Genomic DNA, 22859 nt, shown 5'->3' on the forward strand with positions numbered 1-22859 from the left:
AGGGCAGCCTTAAGCAGCCTTGGTTTCCAGATCACTGGTAGTCCCGAAGGGCCCTGGGTTGGAGCCTTGTGGAGTGGGACAGCCCGGGCTTCCATACCAACACCCCTCTGCTGTTCATGGGTTATAACCCTGACGAGTAGGCCATGCTTCCTGACAAACCCCCAACTGAGGATGGTTAGAAATTGGTGGAGAACACAGGCACCTTTCTACCCCAAGAGAAGGGAGGACTGACTACCAGCCCTATTTAAAACAACGTGGTCTGGTAGGTCGGTCATGATGGATTTAGAATGTTTGCTGAAATGGGTGATGGACAACCAGCAGCAGCAACAGTTCCTGCAGCAAATGGCTACCCAGCAGCAGCAGCTGGTTCAAGATTTAGGCGTCCAACAATAGGAACGGCAGCAATAAGCCATACCTACTGGCACCATAGCTGATGGGGCCAGTGCAGGCCACATATCAGGGGTTGGATGCTGAGTCTGCCCAGGACTACACCCAGGTGAGCCATCTTGGACTACTTTGATATCATGGAGGAGACCTTCTGCCAGAGGTTCCAGGGGGAGAGGTACCCTCTGGGAGCCCGACTCTGTATCATCACCCAGAAACTGAGACCTGTATTGAAGGTGGCCAAAGCCAGAAACTCGGACCAGAGGTAGAGGTGACTCATTCTGGTGCAGCAGTTTGCTCAAATCCTCCCAAGAAGTGATAGGGGCTGGGTGCTTAGACATTGACCTGCTTTGCTTACAGATACCGTGCAATTGATGGAGAACTATTTGGCAGCTGAGACAGCTCTAACTCTCATACCTGAGCCATCGCCTCCCACCAAGGGACAGACAGAAGAGAGAACCCAGCCCTGCAAGCCTGAAAATAGACAGGGTGCTATCCGAGGCCCGAGCCTATCAGGGCACCAGCCATCGTTCAAGCCCGGGGCTGGGAGCCTGGGGGAACCCCCCAACCTTCCAACCTCAGCCCAAACAAAAAGCCTGGGGACCTCAATGGACTCCCCTGCCTGAATGCTAGGAAGGGCGAGGGGGCCAAGCCCCTAATGTGAGCCAGATGCCCAGCTCCTGTCTGGCAGTCCTGTGGATAACCATTTATCATGTGGGCATCAGGGTCGCCATTATCAAGAATACCCCTATATGGAGTGCAGCTATGGGCAAGTGTAGACAGCAGAGAGCCGTGCCTGAGAGCATACCCCAGCAAAGGTAATGGTTCCTGTACGAATAAATTGGACCTAGATAATAGGCCTAGTAGACCCTGGGCGTGGGCAGACCAAGTGGGAGAACTTGGTCCCCAGCCTTGAAGCCCCCAGGGAGACCATCTTCCTGCAATGCACTCATCGGGAAATTAAACCCTATCCCAGTGCCCAGGTACAGGTCTCTCTCATTGGGGAGAGCACGAAGCCCCTTGCAGTGGGACTAGCCCCAACCATAGCCTACCAGTGATCTTGGGTCAGGATTGAGAGCAATTCTCCAATGTATTAAGGGGATGTAAACTAGCCCCTGAGACCCTCGAGGAAGCCAGGGAAGATGCGGACTCCCGGCCTGCAACGATGGCTGGAGTGGGTGAAGAACTGGACCCTGGGCAAGGGGGTTCCAGCCAAGAGGCAGTGCCACCAGAAGATCCTCCCAACAAGGAAGCAATATGTACCCCACTCCAGGAGGGAGATTTACTGACCAGAGAGGCAGACTTTTTGAAAGACAGAGGGAGGATGAGACCTTGAGTCGTGCATATGAACAACTCCCAGTAGTTAATGGCGAAGAAGTAGATCCCCACTTTGAGCTCCAAGGGGAATGACTGTAGGCTGGAAAAAGACCATCTGACAGGGAGATTCAGTCACAACTCCTCATCCCTCAGCTGCATCAATGAGATGTTTTGCGACTGGCCCATGCCATCCCCTCCACGAGACACCTGGACAGGAGAAGACTTTGGCCCGGATCTTAGATCACTTCTTTTGTCTTGGCTTACATGAAGAAGTTAAAAACTTCTGCAAATTTTGCCCTGAATGCCAACTAGTTGAGCCAAAAGGGGATGAAAGCCTCCCTTGTCTCTCTCCTGGTTGTTAAGAACATAAGAACGGCCATACTGGGTCAGACCAAAGGTCCATCTAGCCCAGTATCCTGTCTACCAACAGTGGCCAATGCCAGGTGCCCCAGAGGCAGGTAAAGATCAAGTGATCTCTCTCCTGCCATCCATTTCCGCCCTCTGATAAACAGAGGCTGGGGACACCATTCCTTACCCATCCTGGCTAATAGCCATTAATTTATGAACAACTCCCAGTAGTTAATGGCGAAGAAGTAGATCCCCACTTTGAGCTCCAAGGGGAATGACTGTAGTCTCCCCTTTTCCAAGCTGAAAAGTCCTAGGATGGTGTTTTCTGGGAGATCACCAATGCATTGTAGTTTTCTCAGGAAATCAGTGGTGTCACGGAGATAGCTGGGAGTGCTGGTGGCATAACCTGGAAATCCTGGACGCCTCATTACCTCTGGAATTGGCACTCTCACTGAAGGACTATCCGGATATGTAGACTCTCTGCTCAGACCCTATGCCACCATCACTCCTAGTGAGCCCCCGCAGATTGCATGTTGTGCAGGCCTGCTCTACACAAAAGAATAAATAGACTCAAATCAGATGTAAAGAATTCAAAAACCAGTCAGAGAACACTTCAACCTCCCTGGACACTCAATTACAGACCTAAAAGTGGCAATTCTTCAACAAAAAAACTTCAAAAACAGACTCCAACAAGAAACTGCAGAACTGGAATTAATTTGCAAACTGGACACCCTCAAATTAGGCCTAAATAAAGACTGTGGGTGGATGGGTCATTACACAAACTAAAAACTATTTCCCCATGCTAATTTTCCCCCCTACTGTTACTCACATCTTCTTGTCAACTGTTTGAAATGGGCCATCTTGATTACCACTACAAAAGTTTTTTCCCCCTCCTGCTGATAATAGCCCACTTTAATTGATTTGTCTCGTTAGAGTTGGTATGGCAACCCCCATCTTTTCATGTTCTCTCTGTGTGTGTATATCTATATATCTTCCTACTGTATTTTCCACTCCGTGCATCTGATGAAGTGGGTTTTAGCCCATGAAAGCTTATGCCCAAATAAATTTGTTTAGTCTCTAAGGTGCCACAAGTACACCTCATTCTTTTTGCTGATACAGACTAACATAGCTACCACTCTGAAACCTGATTATATTGAGCAATTAAAAAATCATTTCAGAAGTCCAGTAGTAACAGTGAAAATTTAATTCATAAATCCTCCCACAACAAACTAACATACCAATTATATTTTGAACAGAAACATTTTTAAATTAATAAGTAAGAGTAATCCACACCAAACACAAATGTATGACAATAATCTAAGTCATCATTTACTAGCATAGCAATACATGGTAGGCAGTCCTTAAGATTGGTTCATAATAAATTTACTAACCAGTTGACCCAGATAATTCAGACATGTCCATGTCATCATCTTCAAAGTCATTGCTTTCTGAGGAGCATTTTTCATAATGTTGTTTCATTCTGATAGCCAGGCCTTGTATCTCTTTATTATTCACATTTGTTCCATTGTTCACATTTGGTGCACATTTCTTTTTTACCTAGAAGTACAGGACTTTCTTGAAAATATTCCCAGATAGGGTGGTATTTGTGACCTGAACCTAAGGCAGTTTTTTCCTCCAGTTCCCAGTCGTTGACAATACTAGAGGCTGCACTCTGAAGAATATTGCCCCTTCTTCCCAGATTGTGCTGCTTGGACATCAGTGTTGTTCCTTGCTGGTTTCACACACAGCTCCTTCTCCCTTGTTACATAACTCCTCTGCCACATCCCCACCCTACCCCCAGAAAAACAAAAGAACGAACAACAATCCAAGACTTTCGCTTTTGTAACTCATGTGCCTTTGCACTGCGGTCTTTTATTTGTTTAGAGAGAAAGAGAGGGAGTTATTGGAGAAGTTAATGGATTTCTGTTTGTTTGTGTATCAGTCTGTGTAAACATGTAAGGAGACTGAGCAAGGCCATTCACGAAGTGCCTAGAACCATCCAGAAGCAAGGGCTGATAGTTACTGGGCCTATCAGTGTTTTTCTAAGAGGTAGAGAGTTTTTCCTTGTGGATGGAGTCCTAAATATTCATAATTTGAGAACTGAACCCATCAGAGCTCAGGTAGGGAGACCCTATAAAATAGGAGTATGAGCCCAGGTGGGCTCAGTGGATGATCCTAATGATACAAGATGATGTCTCCTGGAGTCAGAGGCTAAGTCTCAACGCCTGTGATGACTTTTGCACCCAGTAGCACAGCCCCTCATTCCCCCACAGGACAAGCCCTTAATACAAACATGACCTATTGTGCTTGATCTCAGAAGTTAGATGTTTTTCTCCTCATTCTTTCTTCCTATAAAAAAGCAGCCTTTAACTTTCTTTATATAGAGAAGCAGTCTTCAATATATTGGTTTTATTTAACTGCTTAAAAGATTATAATAAGTTTAGGGCCATCCCTTAACATATTTTGTATTAAATTTGGATTTCATTTTAAAGTGGTCTATTTTTAAAAAGAAAAACATCTTGTAATTTAAAGAACAAAATAAAACAATCCATTTAAATCAAATCAGTTTCCCCCTCCCATAAAATCATTGATTTTTATCCCCCTTGCATAGGGAGGCCTGTGACATTCTTCATTAAAACTTACTTGAGATAAATCATATTGCACAATATGATTTATCTCAAGTAAGTTTTAATGAAGAATGTCACAGGTCTCCCAACTTATATGTTCATGAAGTCGTCATTTTGGCTCGGATACAAAAGAATTTGGTACATCAGATCAGTCTGGAAGATGAACAGTTCAGCAACCATATACATGTACTACACTTATTGAAGGGATGAGTGTGTATGCTCTGAGGAGCGCAGGGGAGTAGTAGTTTAAAAAAAAATGACATGAGCCTTTCTTAAGATATCTTATTCTGGAAGTGTTATGTACAATTTTACTGTAAGATATTCCCAAAATCATAGTTATGGGCTCGATCCTACTCCTATTGAAGGGTGAAGGACCGGCCCCTATATTTTTATTCTGTTAACATCCTGCTAGCCATATCTATGTGGCCATTGTTTCATAGAAGCTGAAATTCATGTTGAGAATGTCAATACTGCCACACAACCACCCCATGATTGCTTCTCAGACCGGACCTATCACATTCAGATCCAGCATCTTCTGGGAATACTGAGTGAAGCTTGCTGTGTGCGAGAACTTTGCAGTAACATCCCTTTCATAATGATCCTGTGGTGCAGTGCTTATTCATTCTGAAAAATGATCTATCTAATTCTTGCCTATGTGAGGTTTTTGTTGCAATGTACTCTTATGGAAGAAGATGTCAGGAGAGGAAAATTATTGGAATGTTCAGCTCTCTGTTTGGGGTGGGGAGGAAGACTGCCTCTGAGTTCAGTGCTTGCTTCCCATCTTGTACCCTAGCAACATTTGGAAATATTGTTAGTTTTGGTATGTCCAGGTTTTCTCCTAGTCATGTTTTACCTTAGTTACTTCTGTAGCATGTTAACCAGAACCTGTCAGTCAAACAATTGTTAGAGAATGTTATGACCAAGGTTTGACTCAGAACAGAAGCTACAAACAAATTGTTGTTTTGGAACGTACCAGACTCAACCTTCCAATATGAAAAGGTTGGCCAGACTGGAGCTCATATGTCATTTCTACATCTACCCACTTTTTCCACTTCTGTCTGCTCAAGCAAGGGACAGTACTGTTGGTCCTCAGCTCATTAAATTAGCTGTTGTCTGAACTAACCTAATGAACTGACCCTATGTTCTTTCTAAAATGTAGGCAAATAAAAGGGAGCAACATATTTACACGCAATTTTGTTCTTGATCCTGCACCTACTGAGCTCAGTTAAAAACTTCTGTTGATGTCAGTGAGAACAGGATTGGTCCCATAACTGCCACTGAAATAAATGGAGCGGAATTGGCCCTTAACCTATCCATAGCAAAGATTAACAACTTTGCTTAATTACATTAAGTTTTCTTTAAATATAGCCATGCATGTGTTTTCAAAGAAGGCTGAAGACTAGAAACAAGCCATTATTGCCCTAGAAGGAAATATTTTAGACTAAATTCAGTTTCATATCAGAATAATTTGTAATGACCTACAAAAGCAATTTCACAAGTTTTCTTCACACTTTGTGAAAACACTTACTGAAAGATCTGGCAGTTTTCAGGCCAATCTAATTTTTCAAGTCAAAGTTACAAGTATTTAAATAAGGCTTTGTAGTAGAAGCTGATTGTAACTTTTACCTCCCCATGACACATGAGTATTAATGCAACTATTTTGTTAAATTCCCTTCCTCCTGTGAAATTAAACTAATTTACCTCACATACTTTGCTGATACAGTATATAAGTAAAAAAGGCATATTGATTTAAGAATTTCTGTTTATCCTTGACTTGCCTCCCTTCTCTTACTCTGTGACATCATTGCATTGCCTCAAAGTCTAAGGAGCAGTTTTATTATGCTTCTCAGACTTGTTCCCCACTTTTCTTGAAAGAGATTATTACGCTGTTTCTAAATATTAGTGCGTTTGTCTGATCTGCATATAAAATTTATTCTTGAAGGGAAGCAGAATACAGACAGATTTTCTGAGTGTAAGACATAACTGAGTTTGGGCCAGAATTAAAATGATGTAGGTATTATGATAGTAATGTTGCTTAAATGTAAACATATGGCAGTAAGCTAATATATTACAACACCAATATTTCTCAAAGCTGTTCCAGAATAAAACGTTTGGAATGGGCAACACAATTTCTCTCTGCTGTAACATAGTTACAGCCTGTTGCATGTTTGAGCTCCGTCACAGAAGGGATTGAACTGTTGATAACAGGAGATAGAGCTTAAAAGTTTGAAAACCATCCATGCAAGACAAGTCCACATTTTAGCTATCTTTGCTGTACCAGTATTATAGGCAGCAACACATACAATTGTAGGTTGATTTTTTTTTAATTTGTCAAGAGAGAATCTTTTTACTAGTTATTGCACATAGTGAGCTTCAGCATTTTCTGTTATCAGTGAGAACAGTATTGGGGGCCATAACTCCTATTGAAATAAATGGGAGCATAATTGGGCTCAATCCTTGTTCCAAAGAGACTCAGTCTAAAGATAGACAAAAGGTGCCATATCAAAGTAGAGTGATGAGATAGTGATTGGCCATGTCTTGGTAATACAATGCTATATTAAAATGATTCTGTTTTTCTCCTTAAGCTTGCTGTTGCCAGTCAGCAAGTTTCCTATAAGCATCAGGGCAGACATGTCTCTTCAGAGGGAGTTGAACACTGCAAAGTGCTGATGAGCTAAGGAAGGGGTTCTCTGCATTGGATCTGGTATGAAGACAGTATAGAGACAGTTGTGGGAGAAGTAGACAAACGTTGTATAGAGGGAGGAAAAGGGAAGGGAACAACTTGGAACAAAATAAGGGTAGTGCTATGGAGTTATATAGAAGACAGTGACAAGAAACTTGACTTTGATGCAGTGGGAGCTACTGTAGGAATTCAAAGACAGGGTGACATGGATAAAAAATTAGGCAAGGAAGGTAGCCATTAGTGAGTGAGTTTTGTAATGTCTGGAGTGGGAGTGAAGTGGGTATTGGGGTGGCGTACATTGATAAAGATGGGAAATGATGAGGACCTGAACTCATGACCATAGTGAGGAGTTAAAAAACCATTTGATACTAAACACTGATGGCTGAGAAGTTTAGAATGTAGGATTTGTTGCCAGTACAAAACTAAGATGTTGTTTGTCTTACATTGAGGTAGATTTTCAAAGAGATGAATGGATTTTTAGTTTACATGACGTCTCTTGTCTTAAAAACTTAAACTTAAAAACTTATCAATTTTGCCTTACATAAGTATATATGGTTACTTTTGTATCTGCAGTATTCCCTTTTACTTCCTCTTATATACTACGCAGAATATCTGGAATTCAAGAAATATTGATGTAAAGTTATTTAAACCATTATCTAAAGCAAGTGGCAGGTTTTTATGAGTGATCATGTTGTTAACTCAGACTGCTCCTATCTGAATATTTGCCCTATTCTGTTCACATTAAAATGCTCTTTAGGAAAAACCCCATATGTGCTTTTAATTGGACTGTATAGCTGTAAATTGGATTGCCAATTGTTGTATATTGGCATTCTGATTAAAACAGTGTCCACACATTCTCGGGGAATCATTTCCAAGGTGATTTTCATTTTTCAAATCAACAGGACTCTCCTCACAGGGAGCTGTGCAGTCTTGTTACAGCTAGTTAGTAAAATAACATGTTCTGGTATTGCAAGGCTATTTGTGATTTAAATCAACTGTATCTTGGTTCCTAGTATTCAAGCCCATTACGGAAGCAAACAAACACACACTTCATGCCATGCATGTTGAAACAACTGGCAAATTCCTCATCTTTCAAGGACGTCTATAGAGCAGATTAATTGTAATTTCTAACTGTTGTTGAAAACATATCATTAGTGATGAACACCATGAAACAAAATACTCTTACAGCTTTCTCAGGACAAATTGGGAATAAACAGCTTGCAGTGATTCTCAGAAAAGGCTGTTTGGGATGGCACAATATTTTGGGTGTTACAGCTTTCTCTTAGTTAAAGTATGACTCTTTAAAACGTTAGCATGCTCAGTATACAGTACTTCATTATCTAGTAATCAGTTTAATTTTATTTATCCAGCAACTTTTGCCTCATGGGTGCCAAATATAAGGTGTTTATGTACAATAAATAGTCCAACAGGGGAATAGATCAGCACTAATATTTCAAATGCAGCTTAGTTAAGGTAGTTGTGAATTTTTTTCTTGTTATTTAGTGTTGTGATATGCATTTTATTTTCTTCTTTTTAAAGGATTTCTGGAATCTAATCAGAAATCAAGACAATTAGATTTTTCAAAGTTAAGTAGAGATAACTAGGAATGGGAGAATTAGTTGTATAAAATGAATAACCCAATGCGAAATAATGGGCTCCAGACTCTAGAACAGAACTCTACAGTTGTGGTTCATGTTCTGTTTATTTCTACCTTAAACATGAGATCTGAGCTGCTGCATATTTCTTTGTATTTTAACATATGTATCTTATAACCTTGTAGTCCTAGAAGAAGGGCCAGGATTACTTTCAAATAATAAACTTTAGTTTGTCTAGCCCAGCTTTCTGTTAACTGGAAGTAAAAGTTACAGTTAAATTTCTGTGGTATGGAAGTAAAAGTTACAGTTAAATTTCTGTGGTATGGTCTATGTTAATGCAGACATCGGGTTCTTCCTCCTCACTCTCTGTGAAAGGCAAGAAGATCACCTGTTGTGACCCAGAATCTAAGGCTTTCTCCTCTTTCTCTCCAGTTTGGTTCATCCCCTGCAACATGCAAAAGCAGTTCTCAGCTTCTCTCAAACTGAAAACACTTAAAAAAAAAAAAGTGGGTAAGGGAACTGTGCCTGTTGAAGTAACTCTTTCCCGGGTAGGTTATCTTAAGGGGGATTTTTGCTGTAGAGCTTATGCAGATGCCTGTTCAGCACAGGGAACATGGTCTCTCAGGGAAAAGAAAATCCCACGTAAATATGCATTAGCAGCAGGTAAAATGTATAATTTAATCCACTAAAACAATTGCTATCTGCTGGATCAGAGAGCAGAGTCAGCAGTGAACAAACTTTGCAGCAAACCTGCTGCCTAGCATTCCTTATACACTTCACCAGGCACTATTGACTGGAAGTGCAGGTATCTACGGATGCATCCCTGATTACAGAGTGCCAAATTTGTTGAAGTGCCTAACTCCCACTGATTTCTGTGGGAGTTAGGTGCTTACAAATCTTTACAAATCTGGCCCTGACTGCTTAGAGCAGGGCTTCCATAAGAAACTATGTCTAGAAAGAGCTGGTGAAGAAATCAGTGATTCCCTTTCTTTCTACTCCTTCACCTTCCAACTCAAGGCTCTTCTAGTTTGGCCTTGAGTCTCTTGTTCTTCCTCTGTAGGATGTTTTCTCTCTACAGATCAAGCCACATAACGCAATTATAAGGAACCAATCTGGAAAAGCAGAGGGAGAGTACACAAGAGAACAGAAAATATTGGATGGTGATTGGTTGTCATCCTGAATGTCAGGGTGAGGAGGAGGAAACAGCATCCAGGTTGTCTTGACCAAATCATAGAATGTGAATTAGCTGGTAAATAGGAATTTTCCCTTTTTTTCCCTTTCCTTTGACAAACAGTGGGCTAATGGTAAACCGCAGTGTGTTTTGTAAACCTCTTCACAAATCCCAAACCACCAGCACCACATTCCTCCTTCCTTCATGCTAAGTTTGGAGCATCCCTCTGCCTGGTACCAACAAGAAAAACAAAGTTATGCAAAAACTAATAATAGATGTTTAAATGTTTGTGGCTTCAGAACTAAATAGTCCGGAGTTTAAGCACATATCTTTCAAAGATACAACTGTACCAATCATGATTAATATTTTAAGACAATTTTATAAATATATGTTTGAACAGTTTAATCTGATATTTTCTCTGCAGATGATTCAGACCATCAAGACTCTGATTGAAAACGCAAATAGTGTATATGAGAAGATAGTACAGTGTCAGAAGGCAGGTAAGTGCAGGCTCTCTTTTTGAAAAATTAAAATACAGTAAGGCATTTTTCCTATATTTTCATTTTTTACAAAACCTTAGATTGGGTTCATTTATTCCACTAATGCACAAAACAAAATTATTCAAATTTATGCAGGCACAAAAGCAGCAAAAATGGACCTTCTTTATACTGATTTAATCATGGACAGTAGGGTCTATGGCATTTCAGTTGAATTTTGGAACTCATTCTTTTTAATCCTTTTAACTTTTATAATTGGACAGTAGCCTGCTGACATATTCTATTTTAATAAAGCAAAGATAAAGTGTAGAAAATACACATTGATATATTTATGAATGAGAGATACAGCGCTATTCCTACACACATTCAAGGCCATGCTTTTTAAGTGTATGCCCGAGGTGTTGCTCAACATGCTGATGTAGAGGAAGAGTATAATGTGCACACTCTGGGTCTAAACAGATGCTACTTTCTATAATGTACTTTATGTATTTTAATGCCAGAGTGGTTAAAACATTGTGTTCTTCTTCGAGTGATTGCTCAGGTGTATTCTACAGTAGGTGTGCATGCTCACCACATGCACCGGTGTCGGAAGTTTTTCCCTTAGCAGTATCCATATTGTGGAGTGCCGCTGTGACCCCTAGAGTGGCGCCTCTATACCGCTCTATAAGGGGAGCTGCGCACTCCCCCCACCCTCAATTCCTTCTTGCTGCTGGTGAAGGTAGTCGGAACGTCTTGCTCCAGCTTCTCTAGTTGACCTTAGTGGTACAGTTACTTTTAGTAGTTTTTCAAGTAGTTAAAGTGGGCTCAGGGCATGCCCCATGTCCCAGACTTCAAGTCGTGCGACTCCTGTCGCTGTTCTATGCCCAGAAGTGATCCACACGCTGAGTGTCTCCGCTGCTTGGGCAAAACTCATGTGAGTGAGCGCTGCAAGATCTGCAGGTCATTCAAGCCGCGGACTAAGAAGGAGAGGGACATCAGGCTTCATGCTTTCCTGATGGAATCAGCGCTGACCCCTATCCCGGCACGCCGAGCGGACTTGGCGCCCGGCACCACGTCTTCGGTGTGTAGCGAAGTCCCCTCCACTAGCCGGCACCGCTCCTCTTCCAAGAAGCAAGGGAAGACTTCCGTCTCACAGTGGCACCGAGAAAAGGAGAGGGGTGAGGCTGGTCCCAAGCCGGGCAGCCCTCGATCTCCCCCGGGCCCTAGGCCTCCGTCTCATGTTGAGCGGAGTAGTCCAGTTCCGTCCGCGCGTGCCTCCCCTGCCGTGAGGATGCTGTCGACACCGGAGGCTGCACAGGCTGCGCAAGACATCTTGAGCTTACCGATACCAGGGGCACCACCAGTGTCGGGCCCTTGGTCCTGAGGCAAGCCGCTCCTGAGCACTCATCAGACCTCCCCGGCATGGCACAGCTCCCGCGCTGAGAACCGCTCCTTACCGTGTTGGATGCGGTCTTCTCGCGGCTCACGCCAGCCCTCTACACCAGTCAGGTTGACCGGCTTGCCGCTCGAACGGGAGTCTCGAGGCTCCTCCATGCCACGCCGCGCCGATGCTCTTCCTCACGTCGCAGCTACTGCAGCCAGTCCCGATGCCATTGACGTCGACGCTCCCACTTGAGCTCTGCCAGGCATCGCACTCGGGACTCCTCCTGCAATGCACCAGAACATCGTAGCTCCTGGCGCTGAGACGAGTACAGGAGCAGCACTTCCCATGGGTACTGGTCCTCGGTGTCGAGGTCCCGGTCCTGCAGAAGGCACCATCGTAGGCACTGTCGCTCTCGCCGCTCCTATGAGACTGCGCAGTCGACGGTGACCTCAGCATCGACACCCAGCCGCCCTAGCCAGGACAGATGACGCCACCTGGCCCCCAAATCATCAGTGGCAAGGAGCACCGTGGCAAGGACAGTGGTGTCAATGGGCACTGTGGTCGCAGATGCCTGCTCAGACGGGAACCCGCTCGGTGGCCGGAGCGTCCCAGGCTCCTTCGGCCTCCTCTTCTCGGCAGAGGGACAAGTCAACGGGTCCCGAGTCGGTGGCCCTGCGCCCGGACTCCGACTTGGGGACTGACCCCCCGGTACCACCCAAGACTCTCGGCTCCGTGCCAGCCCCCTCTCCAGCACCGGATGATGCCATTACAGCACTGCTGCCCATTCCACAGGAGGACTTCAGGGAACATCAAGACCTCCTTAAGAGGGTGGCGTCCAACCTCCAGCTCCAGGCTGAGGAGATGGAGGGCCCGTCTGACTCCCTTTTCAATGTGCTGTCGTCCACGACACTGGGCTGTGTGGCTCTGCCCCTCCACCAGGGAGTAGCCAACATTTCCACTACCTTGTGGCAAACTCCTGCTTCCTTGGCCCCCATTTCCAAAAAGGCGGAGAGGAAGTACTTCGTGCCGGCTAAGGACCATGAGTACCTTTATTCCCATCCGGCACCTAACTTTCTGGTGGTGGAATCGATAAACCACCAAGAACGACATGGCCAGCCTGTGCCTACCCCCAAGGATAAAGACGCCAGGAGACTGGATACTTTTGGCAGGAAAGTTTATTCTTCGGCAAGCTTCCAGCTCAGGGTGGCCAATCATCAGGCCCTACTGAGCTGGTATGACTTTAACTTATGGGGGTCCCTACCAAAGTTTGAATCTCTCCTCCTGGAGCGGGACAAAAAGGACTTCAAGGCTCTGGTAGAGGAAGGGGCGGCAGCGGCAAAAGCAACCCTCCAGGCGGCGTCGGATGTGGCTGATACGGCAGCCCACTCGATGGCTTCTGCCATTTCGATGTGCAGGGCGTTGTGGCTCCTACTATCCGGGCTGTCGGCGGAGGCCCAGTCCCTCATGCAGGATCTGCCCTTTGACGGGAAAGCGCTGTTTGCAGACCAGCAAACGGATGTCCGTCTGCACGGGATGAAAGATTCCCGTACCACCCTGCAAACCTTGATCCTCTACGTCCCGCTGGCTAAGGATAAGCCCAGGCCGCAAACTTCAGCTCCACCTGGACGGAGCAGATACGAGCCCCCATCCAAGAGGCCGAGAGACCAGAGGCATCGGTCTCAACGTCAGTCCCGCTCTGCCCCACAGCCCGGACCCACTAAGGGCAAGAGGCAGGGAAAGAGGCGGTTTTGACTATTTGCAGGGGGGCACCAGGCCTGTTGCCAGGGAAACCCCCCTATTAATAAAGTTTGTGTTCTGCAACCGATTGTCTGCCTTCCGAGTGGAGTGGTCCCATATGACGTCGGACCAATGGGTCCTCAACACCATTTCCAAGGGCTACATGTTGCAGTTCACCTCGCCCCCACCTTACCACCCTCCGTCCCTGGTGAGCCCCGGGGACCCGGAGCATGCTCGCCTCCCTGTCTGCTCCACCTGGGGGTGGTGGAAAGAATACCAGTAAACTTCCAGGGCAGAGGCTTCTACTCCCGGTACTTCCTGATCCCAAAGGCAAAAGGGGGGCTCAGGCCCATCCTGGACATATGGGATCTCAACCGGTTTATGGTCCGCTCCAAGTTCCGCATGGTGTCCCTGGCCCCTATAATTCCCTCCCTGGACCTGGGGTACTGGTACGCTGCCCTGTACCTTCAGGACGCGTATTTTCATATCCATATATTCGAAAGGCTGCCTCCGGTTCCTGGTGGGGCGGGATCACGGTTCACAGTCCTCCCTTTTGGTCTATCCACGGCACCCAGGGTTTTCACCAAGTGCATGTTGGTGGTAGCGGCCTACCTCCGGCGGAAAGGGGTGCAGATTTTTCCATACCTGGACGATTGGCTTCTCAAGGGCAGCGCTTGGTCCCAGATGCAGGCCCATGTGGAACTGCTCTTGTCCACATGCGCAGATCTCAACCTAGTAGTGAACGAGAACAAATCTACATTAGTCCCAGTTCAGCGCATAGAATTCATAGGGGTGATGCTGGACTCCTTAAGGGCCACAGCCTCTCTCCCTCCAAGCAGGTTCAAGACCCTCAAAGGCCTCATCGCCTCGGTCACAGCCTTCCCTGTGACAACGGCAAGAGCGTGCCTTCAGATCCTCAGGCACATGGTGGCATGCACGTACTTGGTCCACCATGCGAGGCTCAGAATGAGGCCCCTCCAGCTCTGGCTAGCCTCTCAGTACTCCCAGGCCTGGGACGGGCTGGACAAGGTCATCACGGTACCTCCCCAGATAGTTGCCTCCCTACAATGGTGGTCCCTCCCGAGCAACATGTTGCAAGGAGTCCCTTTCCAGGAACCCTCCCCGTCATTAGACCTGGTGTCAGATGCCTCGGATCTGGGACGGGGAGCTTATATAGGGAACATTCAAACCCAAGGGAGATGGTCGGCCTCGGACTTGTCCCTCCACATAAATGTCAGAGAGCTCAGGGCGATATAGCTGGCGTGCGTAGCTTTCAGCATACACCTTCCCGGGACGGTGGTCAGAGTCCTTACGGACAACACCGCTGCGATGTACTACATCAACAGGCAAGGCGGGACTCATTCCTCGGCCCTATGCCTGGAAGCCCTGAGCCTATGGGAATTCTGTATAGCCCACGATATCTCCCCTGCGAACCTTCCCCCTACCCGGCATCCGCAATTTGTGAGCCGATCAGCTGAGCAGGGTTTTCTTCCAGCCGGAACAAGTGGTTGCTCCACTCGGAGGTCACCCATCAGCTCTTCCGAGAGTGGGGAGTTCCCCGGGTCGACCTCTTTGCAACTGACCAGAACTGGCGCTGTCTCCAGTTCTGCTCCAGGGGAGGAGTGGGGAAGGGGGCGATCTCCGACGCCTTCCTCCTGCAGTGGTCAGGCCAGCTTTTCAATGCCTTCCCCCCCTTCCCCCTGATCGACAAGGTCCTGCAAAAAGTAAAAACAGACAGGACGCAGTTATCCTCATAGCCCCGGACTGGGCCCGACAACACCGGTACAGGATCCTCCTGCACCTCTTAGCGCCAGCGCCCCCCCTCCACCCCACGGAGGCTACCGCTTCGCCCAGACCTCTTCTCCCAGGAAGGGGGCCTCCTCCTCCATCCCAACATAGCCACGCTCAGTGATGAGCTGCCAAAATCTTAACCGGTTTCCTCCTCACCCCATGAGGGGGTCGTGGCCTGCCCCCGCCCCCCAGGACTCCTGCCCCATCCAACCCCCTGCGTTCCTTGACACACACACCCTGGGACCCCTGCCCCATCCACCCCCCTTCCCTGTCCTCTGACTGCCCCTGCCGCCCCATCCAACCCCTCCTCTCATTCCTGATGGGCCCCCTGGGACTCCTGCCCCATCCAACCACCCCTTCTCTCTGTCCTCTGACTGCCCCTGGAACCCCTGCCCCTGACTGCCTCCCACCGCCCCATCCAACCCCTGCTCCTTCCTGACTGGCCCCCCGAGACCCTTGCCCCCATTCAATCCCCCTGTTCCCCGCCCTCTGACTGCCCCGACCACTATCCACCCCCCCGAACTCCCCCCGAACACCCCTGCCTTCTATCCAACACCCCCTCCCTGCCCCCTACCCCCTTACCGCGCTGCCTGGAGATGGCTGGTGACGCTACAGCCGCGCCGCTCAGCTGGAGCCGGGCCAGGCCTCCACCACCGTGCACCACATGGAGCACTGGTGGCTGGCGGCACTACAGCCGCGCCGCTTGGCTAGAGCCAGGCCACGCTGCCGCTGCGCAGCACCTGGAGCACTGCGTCAGGCTGAGTTCGCAGCCCACCTCCCAGAGCATGCACCAGCGGCGGGTCGAGCTGAAACTGCAGGGGAGGGGGAACAGCCGGGGACTAGCCTTCTCAGCCGGGAGCTCAAAAGCCAGGCAGGAGGGTCTCGTGGGCCACCATAGTGGGTGTCCACCCCTCCCCACCCCTAAGAGCCAGAGGGACCTGCTGGGGGGTGAGATGGGGAGTCCCGGTGGTGCTTACCTGGGGAGGCTCCCAGGAAGCATCCGGCAGGTCCCTCTGGCTCCTAGGGGCGAGGTAGCGTAGCTAAGGGGGGGGTCCAGCCGCTCCCCCTGCTCCCCTCCTAGCTACGCTCCTGTCACTTCAACTTACCGGTTTTTAAATTTAGAAGCCCTTTTAGAACCAGTTGTCCCACGTGGACAACCGGTTCTAAAAGGGCTTCTAAATTTAACAACCAGTTCCCGCAAACCGGTGCGAACTGCCTCCAGCTCACCACTGGCTGCGCTCCACCTGACAGCGTGGTTGCTCAGTGGTTAGATGAGGAGGAGGGGAGGTGTTCAGAGGACGTCAAACGAGTCCTGCTGGAAAGTAGAAAGCCGTCCACATGACGGACGTACCTGGCAAAGTGGTTCAGATTCTCTAGGTGGGCGGCGGAGCGGGGAACCTCTCCATCATCCGCACCGCTCCAGATTATCCTTGATTACCTCCTGTCCTTTAGGACCCAAGGACTAGCTCCCGCCTCTGTCAGGGTACATTTGGCAGCCATATCAGCCTTCCACCCGCTCGATGTGTGTAGGGCACTGGCCTTCTACCTGGACCGGACCAAGCTGTTCCGGAAATCCTCGCAGTTGTTTGTTGCATCAGCCGAGCGTATGAGGGGGCAACCAATTTCCACCCAGCGCCTGTCCCGCTGGATCACCTCATGCATACTCACGTGCTATGACCTGGCAAGGGCTCCCCCACCACCGATCGTCAGGGCGCTCTCAATGAGAGCTCAGGCCTCATCGGCTGCCTATGTAGCCCACGTCCCAATCCAGGACATCTGTAGGGCTGCCACATGGTCCTCTGTCCACACATTTTCTTCGCATTATGCGATCGTCTCCCAAGCGAGGGATGACAACGGATTTGGTAGGGCGGTACTGTGGCCCGGAAACCCTTAAACTCCTACCCGCCTCCATCAGATATAGCTTGGAGTCACCTACTGTGGAATACACATGAGCAATCACTCGAAGAAGAAAGGACAGTTACCTGTTCCGTAACTGGCATTCTTCGATATGTGTTGCTCAGGTGTATTCCATATCCCATCCTCCTTCCCCTCTGTCGGAGTTGTCCGGCAAGAAGGAACCAAGGGTGGGGGGGAGTGCGCAGCTCCCCTTATAGCGCGGTATAGAGGCACCACTCTAGGGGTCGCAGTGGCGCTTCCCCGTATGGGTACTGCTAAGGGAAAAACTTCCAACACCGGTGCACGTGGCAAGCACACACACCTACTGTGGAATACACCTGAGCAACACATCTCGAAGAACACCAGTTACGGAACAGGTAACTGTCCTTTTTCTTAATTGTTCATTAGACTGTGGAAAATATAAAATACACATCTTTAGACTTTTGTATGTTGAGGATATATGAAAGATTAGGGAGGTATATTTTTTACAATAACACCTGTATCAGTGATTCATTTCTCATCATTTTAAATTTGCAGTTTTACTTAAATATCATATGGTTCATTTGGGTTAGATGAAGCCCAGGAACATCAAGTGAATTGCTGCAAAATGCCATAAATTAGTTTAGCTGGGATAAGAACCCAGGTTTTCTTGGCTCCTGGTCATTTGATCAGTTAGCATCCTGCATCATAGAATCATAGAATATTAGGGTTGGAAGAGACCTCAGGAGGTCATCTAGTCCAATCCCCTGCTCAAAGCAGGACCAACACCAACTAAATCATGCCAGCCAGGGCTTTGTCAGCTGGGCCTTAAAAACCCCTAAGGATGGAGATTCCACCACCTTCCTAGGTAACCCATTCCAGTGCTTCACCACGCTCCTAGTGAAATAGTGTTTCCTAATATCCAACCTAGACCTCCCCCACTCCGACTTGAGACCATTGCTTCTTGCTCTGTCATCTGCCACCACTTAGAACAGTCTGGCTCCTCCTCTTTGGAACCCCCCTTCAAGTAGTTGAAGGCTTCTATCAAAACCCCCCTCACTCTTCTCTTCTGCAGACTAAATAACCCCAGTTCCCTCAGCCTCTCCTCATAAGTCATGTACCCCAGCCCCCTAATAATTTTTGTTCCCTCCACTGGACTCTCTCCAATTTGTCCATATCCCTTCTGTAGTGGGGGGATGAGAACTGGATGCAATACTCCAGGTGTGGCCACACCAGTGCTGAATAGAGGGGAATAATCACTTCCGTCGATCTGCTGGCAATGCTCCTACTAATACAGCCCAGTATGCAGTTGATGGTCTTGGCAACAAGGGCCCACTGCTGACTCATATCCAGCTTCTTGTCCACCGTAATCCCCAGGTCCTGTTCTGCAGAACTGCTGCTTAGTCAGTCAGTCCCCAGCCTGTAGCGGTGCATGGGATTCTTCCTTCCTAATTGCAGGACTCTGCACTTGTCCTTGTTGAACCTCATCAGATTTCTTTTGGCCCAATCCCCCAATTTATCTAGGTCACTGGACCCTATCCCTACCCTCTAGTGTATCTACCTCTCCCCCCAGCTAAGTGTCATCTGCGAACTTGCTGAAGGTACAATTCATCCCATCATCCAGATCATTAATGAAGAAGTTGAACAAAACTGACTACTGGGGCACTCCACTTGATACCGGCTGCCAACTAGACATTGAGGCGTTGATCACTACCCATTGAGCCCGACAATCTAGCCAGCTTTTTTCCCACCTTATAGTCCATTCATCCAATCCATACTTTTTTAACTTGCCGGCAATACTGTGGGAGACTGTATCAAAAGCTTTCCTAAAGTCAAGATATATCACATCCACCGCTTTCCCCATTTCCACAGAGCCAGTTATCTCATCATAGAAGGCAATCAGGTTTGTCAGGCATGACTTGCCCTTGGTGAATCCATGTTGACTGTTCCTGATCACCTTCCTCACCTCCAAGTGCTTCAAAATGGATTCCTTCAAAATGCATCCTTCTGAAAAGAAATACCTAGAATATGTTGACTGAGTAGAGAATTTAAGTGAATAGATTCCACTAGAAAATGAAAGTTTAATGGAGTTTTAAATTATATAGATATAATCACATAAACTGCAGGTTATATATTCTCACTGCATTATTTCTATCTTTTATTTGACTTCCAAGTAGACAAATTGTTCCAATGTGCTCTGTATTTTGTGGTTGTTGGAATTATGCCATGGCTGGTCCTTGACAGTTTGAAAGTATTACATTCATATTGGTAATAGGAGGAGGTTCTATGTTCTACATAGGACCGCATGATAGGAAGCCTTAAATTCCAATCCCAGATCTGACAATTATTTCCTCAGTGATCTTGGACAGCTTTCCCATCTGCAAACTGAGAATAATAATACTTACCTTACAGAAATGCTAATGTTTTTAACAGTCATGCCATCTTGGAAGTCTGGGGTTAATACACATAGGTATACATGTGCAGGGCATATCTATGGAAATTATGTTGTGCTGTTGCACTAATGCGATGAATCTGCATTGACAGAAGAGTTAGAAGTACTGAATAAAGAAAAACACCTTTGATGTTTGAATCATGTACTGTACTGTATTAGTGTGACAATTCATGTAAATATAGCAAATGGCTGGTCTGAAAAGTTGATATGATCGTGTCCAGTGTAAATAAGCCCTGAGATTGATATGAAGAACTGCTGGAGAGAACTTAGGTCTGGTGTATGTGGTGAGTTAAAGTGTGGCAAGCTAGAGTGGGAAGCTGCTGATGCCTTTCCCCACTGCCTCCCTTCTGCCGGAGCATTTCACGTGTAACTACATACCGCAGTGTGGACATAGCCTGCTTTTCGCTGCGGGTTGTAGCTACACATACACTCTGCGGCGCTGCCAGTGGAGTGGAGTGTTGATGTAACCAGAGAAAATAAAAAGTGGGAGATCCTGAAGGAAATCTTTTCAAAGTCAGTACCTTAAAGCTTAATTAAAAAGGGAGGAAAACAGACACATTAATGGGAAAGGTGAACATTAAGAAGAATAATGCCCTGCATCAGCACTACCCTTTGGAGAGGTACAGCATGCAATCTTTTCTGCGCTAACTACCTCTGCTGATGAGTGCAGGAGACAGGGCAAGATCCGGACCATTGTCCCACCTTCACCTCACACCTTCTGAGGAAGCTATGGCCGCTGACAGGACTAACATGGATTAGTGGCTTTACTCTGAGACACAGCATAGTTGGCCACTGTGCAAAAGCACAGGCCTGGGGAAGGCTCCTTGTTTCGTATTCTCCCCCCACCATTTTCCATGTGTTTACAGGATCAACCACAATTTGTTCCAAAGTAAATAGCTGGGAAATTGGGAAGAAGGAAAAGAAGGTTAGGATGTAGGCAGCTTTGCCAATGGTGATGATGCCTTGAAAATAAGCTCTGTTGAGAAGGTTGATGCGTAGGTGACTCAGGGTTACATGCCTTCCCAGATTTCTGCCAGGGTGGGAGTTGGGTTGAGCACAGCTGAAGGGACATGCCTGGGAAAGGCACCCAGAGCAGGGAAGCGAGACCAGGCTGTCAGCACAGCTGTCTGCCAGAGGGGGTGCAGGCAAGCCTGTTGAGTCCCATCCCTTCCTTGCCAGCCGCCGCAGTTACCTGCTCGAGTATAGGTCTGGACTAGCCTGGCTGTGGTGTGCAGAAAGGAGCTTGGGGAGTTGGGGTAATGGGGGAGGGGAGGCAGTGTGGACTGGGGGTCTACAGATGGGGTGGGGAACCCAAGGAGGCAGTGTGGGCCAGGGGAAATTGATGCGGGGGATGGGTGGGGGAGGCAGCAGGGGATGTGGGAGCCAGGGGAGGCAGCAGGGTCCTGGGGGGGGAGCAGAGAGGCAGCGGGTAATGGGCGGATCTTTGGTGGGCTGGGAGAGGCAGCAGGGGCCAGAGGGGATAAGTGGAGGGCCTTGGAAGGCAGTGGGGCCCAGGGACAATGGGGAGGGGTGGGGGGCCAGGGCAGCTGGGGAGGACAGGGTACCCAAATACAAGTTTGCCTATGGCCCCATTTTTTCTAAGGCCAGCCAGGGCGCTGTGGGTGGAGGGCACCATGGCCAAGAGGATGTTGCTGCAGGGTGCCTTGGCAGTCACCAGGAAATTGATTGTTGCTGTGGTGGCGGGGTTGGGGGCTGTCATTGTTCCCCCCTTCTATCAGCGGTTACCAGTCACCTGCGATTTGGTGGATTGCTTACTAAACATAAAAGTAAAGAAAATGAGAATTGTTCAGGCCTTCCTGGATCAGCTGGTGCCAAAGCTCAGTGGATAAGCAGATCTCTGGCTGTAGAACACAAGCCGTATGGTCTTTATTTCAAGAATGATCAATCAACCCCAGAATTCATCAGTAGAAGGAATATTTCACTCCAGTCTGTATTAACAAAAAAAAATTGAATGTCTCCTGCTTTGCACATATCTTAACTTCACCTTGGCGTTATGTACAAGCAGGAGACCTACTTTCAAAAATGTTATTTTCCTTTGATACTGTTACTATGCATTTTATGCTTAATTAATCTTACTGAAATTAATCCTGGCCCCTGCCCTCCTATGCTACTCTGGCACCATATAGGGTCCATGAAGGTGCTGCAACTAGGTGGGGGAGAATTCCCTATGCTGGCTCCCTTTACTACTCCCCCTGACTGTAGATTTACTATAATCTGTCCTATTGCTATATAAACAATCAATATACACATGTATTCAGTAATGTATTAACTTTTCTGCAGATGACTGGCTTACTGCAGTTTTTCTGTTTCCACACTTTGTTCTGAAAAGGAGTGGTTATTTCTCTCCATCCTCTGAAGAAGCCAGCGATACTGAAAGTAAACTGTTGGGAATAAAGTCCTGCAATACCAGTCATCAGGACTTAAACTACTTATGTGATGTAAAAATACAAAATGTACTACAAGGATCTTTGACTCGACAAGGGTCCCAATATTCAAAAAATGGGGGTGATTGATCTTGTATGCCTTGTACAGAAGAAATATTTTCTGCTTTATCACATTGGAACACATTGTGTATGTTCTCTGAAGGAGTAGTCCTATGACCCCATTAGATAATATGCTGTTTGTCCTGTCACTTTTAATTACTATTTTTAAAAAACACTTTTTGGTAAAATTAATGTGCACTATTTACCATAAAATATCGAAGTCAGGGGAACAGAATTAAGAGCAGTAGACTGATGATTTCACATACGATGTATATGTTTGTAGAGTTCCTAGGCACAAAGATGTACTTTTAAGTACATGATTTAAAGCACTAATTTTGCAGCAGAGCCTACTTGTGCCATGAACCCCCATTTAGAGTCTCTACATGGGATCTGGCCTCCAGTGGATCCCTCAGTTTCCATGGGTATTAGGCTGCAGGAACTGAACCTCCTGCTGGTTCTATGTGGGGCAAGATGTTTTGAACAAGCACTGGAAACTTTGAGGGGAACCTTGCACC

The 22859-nt window shown here is 47.0% G+C and overlaps 1 protein-coding gene across 1 annotated transcript in view; it reads left to right on the forward strand.

The window, feature by feature from the left end:
- Window positions 1–4816: 4816 nt before the first annotated feature.
- Window positions 4817–22859, forward strand: part of LOC135977761 (inactive phospholipase C-like protein 2) — a 52879-nt gene continuing 34836 nt past the window's right edge. The window contains exon 1 of the mRNA XM_065579010.1: window positions 4817–10625. Coding sequence (XP_065435082.1) covers window positions 10409–10625 — 217 coding nt within the window. The 5' untranslated portion in view covers window positions 4817–10408. The remainder of the gene's footprint in view (window positions 10626–22859) is intronic.

Source organism: Chrysemys picta, unplaced genomic scaffold (assembly GCF_011386835.1).
Source record: "Chrysemys picta bellii isolate R12L10 unplaced genomic scaffold, ASM1138683v2 scaf32, whole genome shotgun sequence".
Taxonomy (NCBI): domain Eukaryota; kingdom Metazoa; phylum Chordata; order Testudines; family Emydidae; genus Chrysemys; species Chrysemys picta.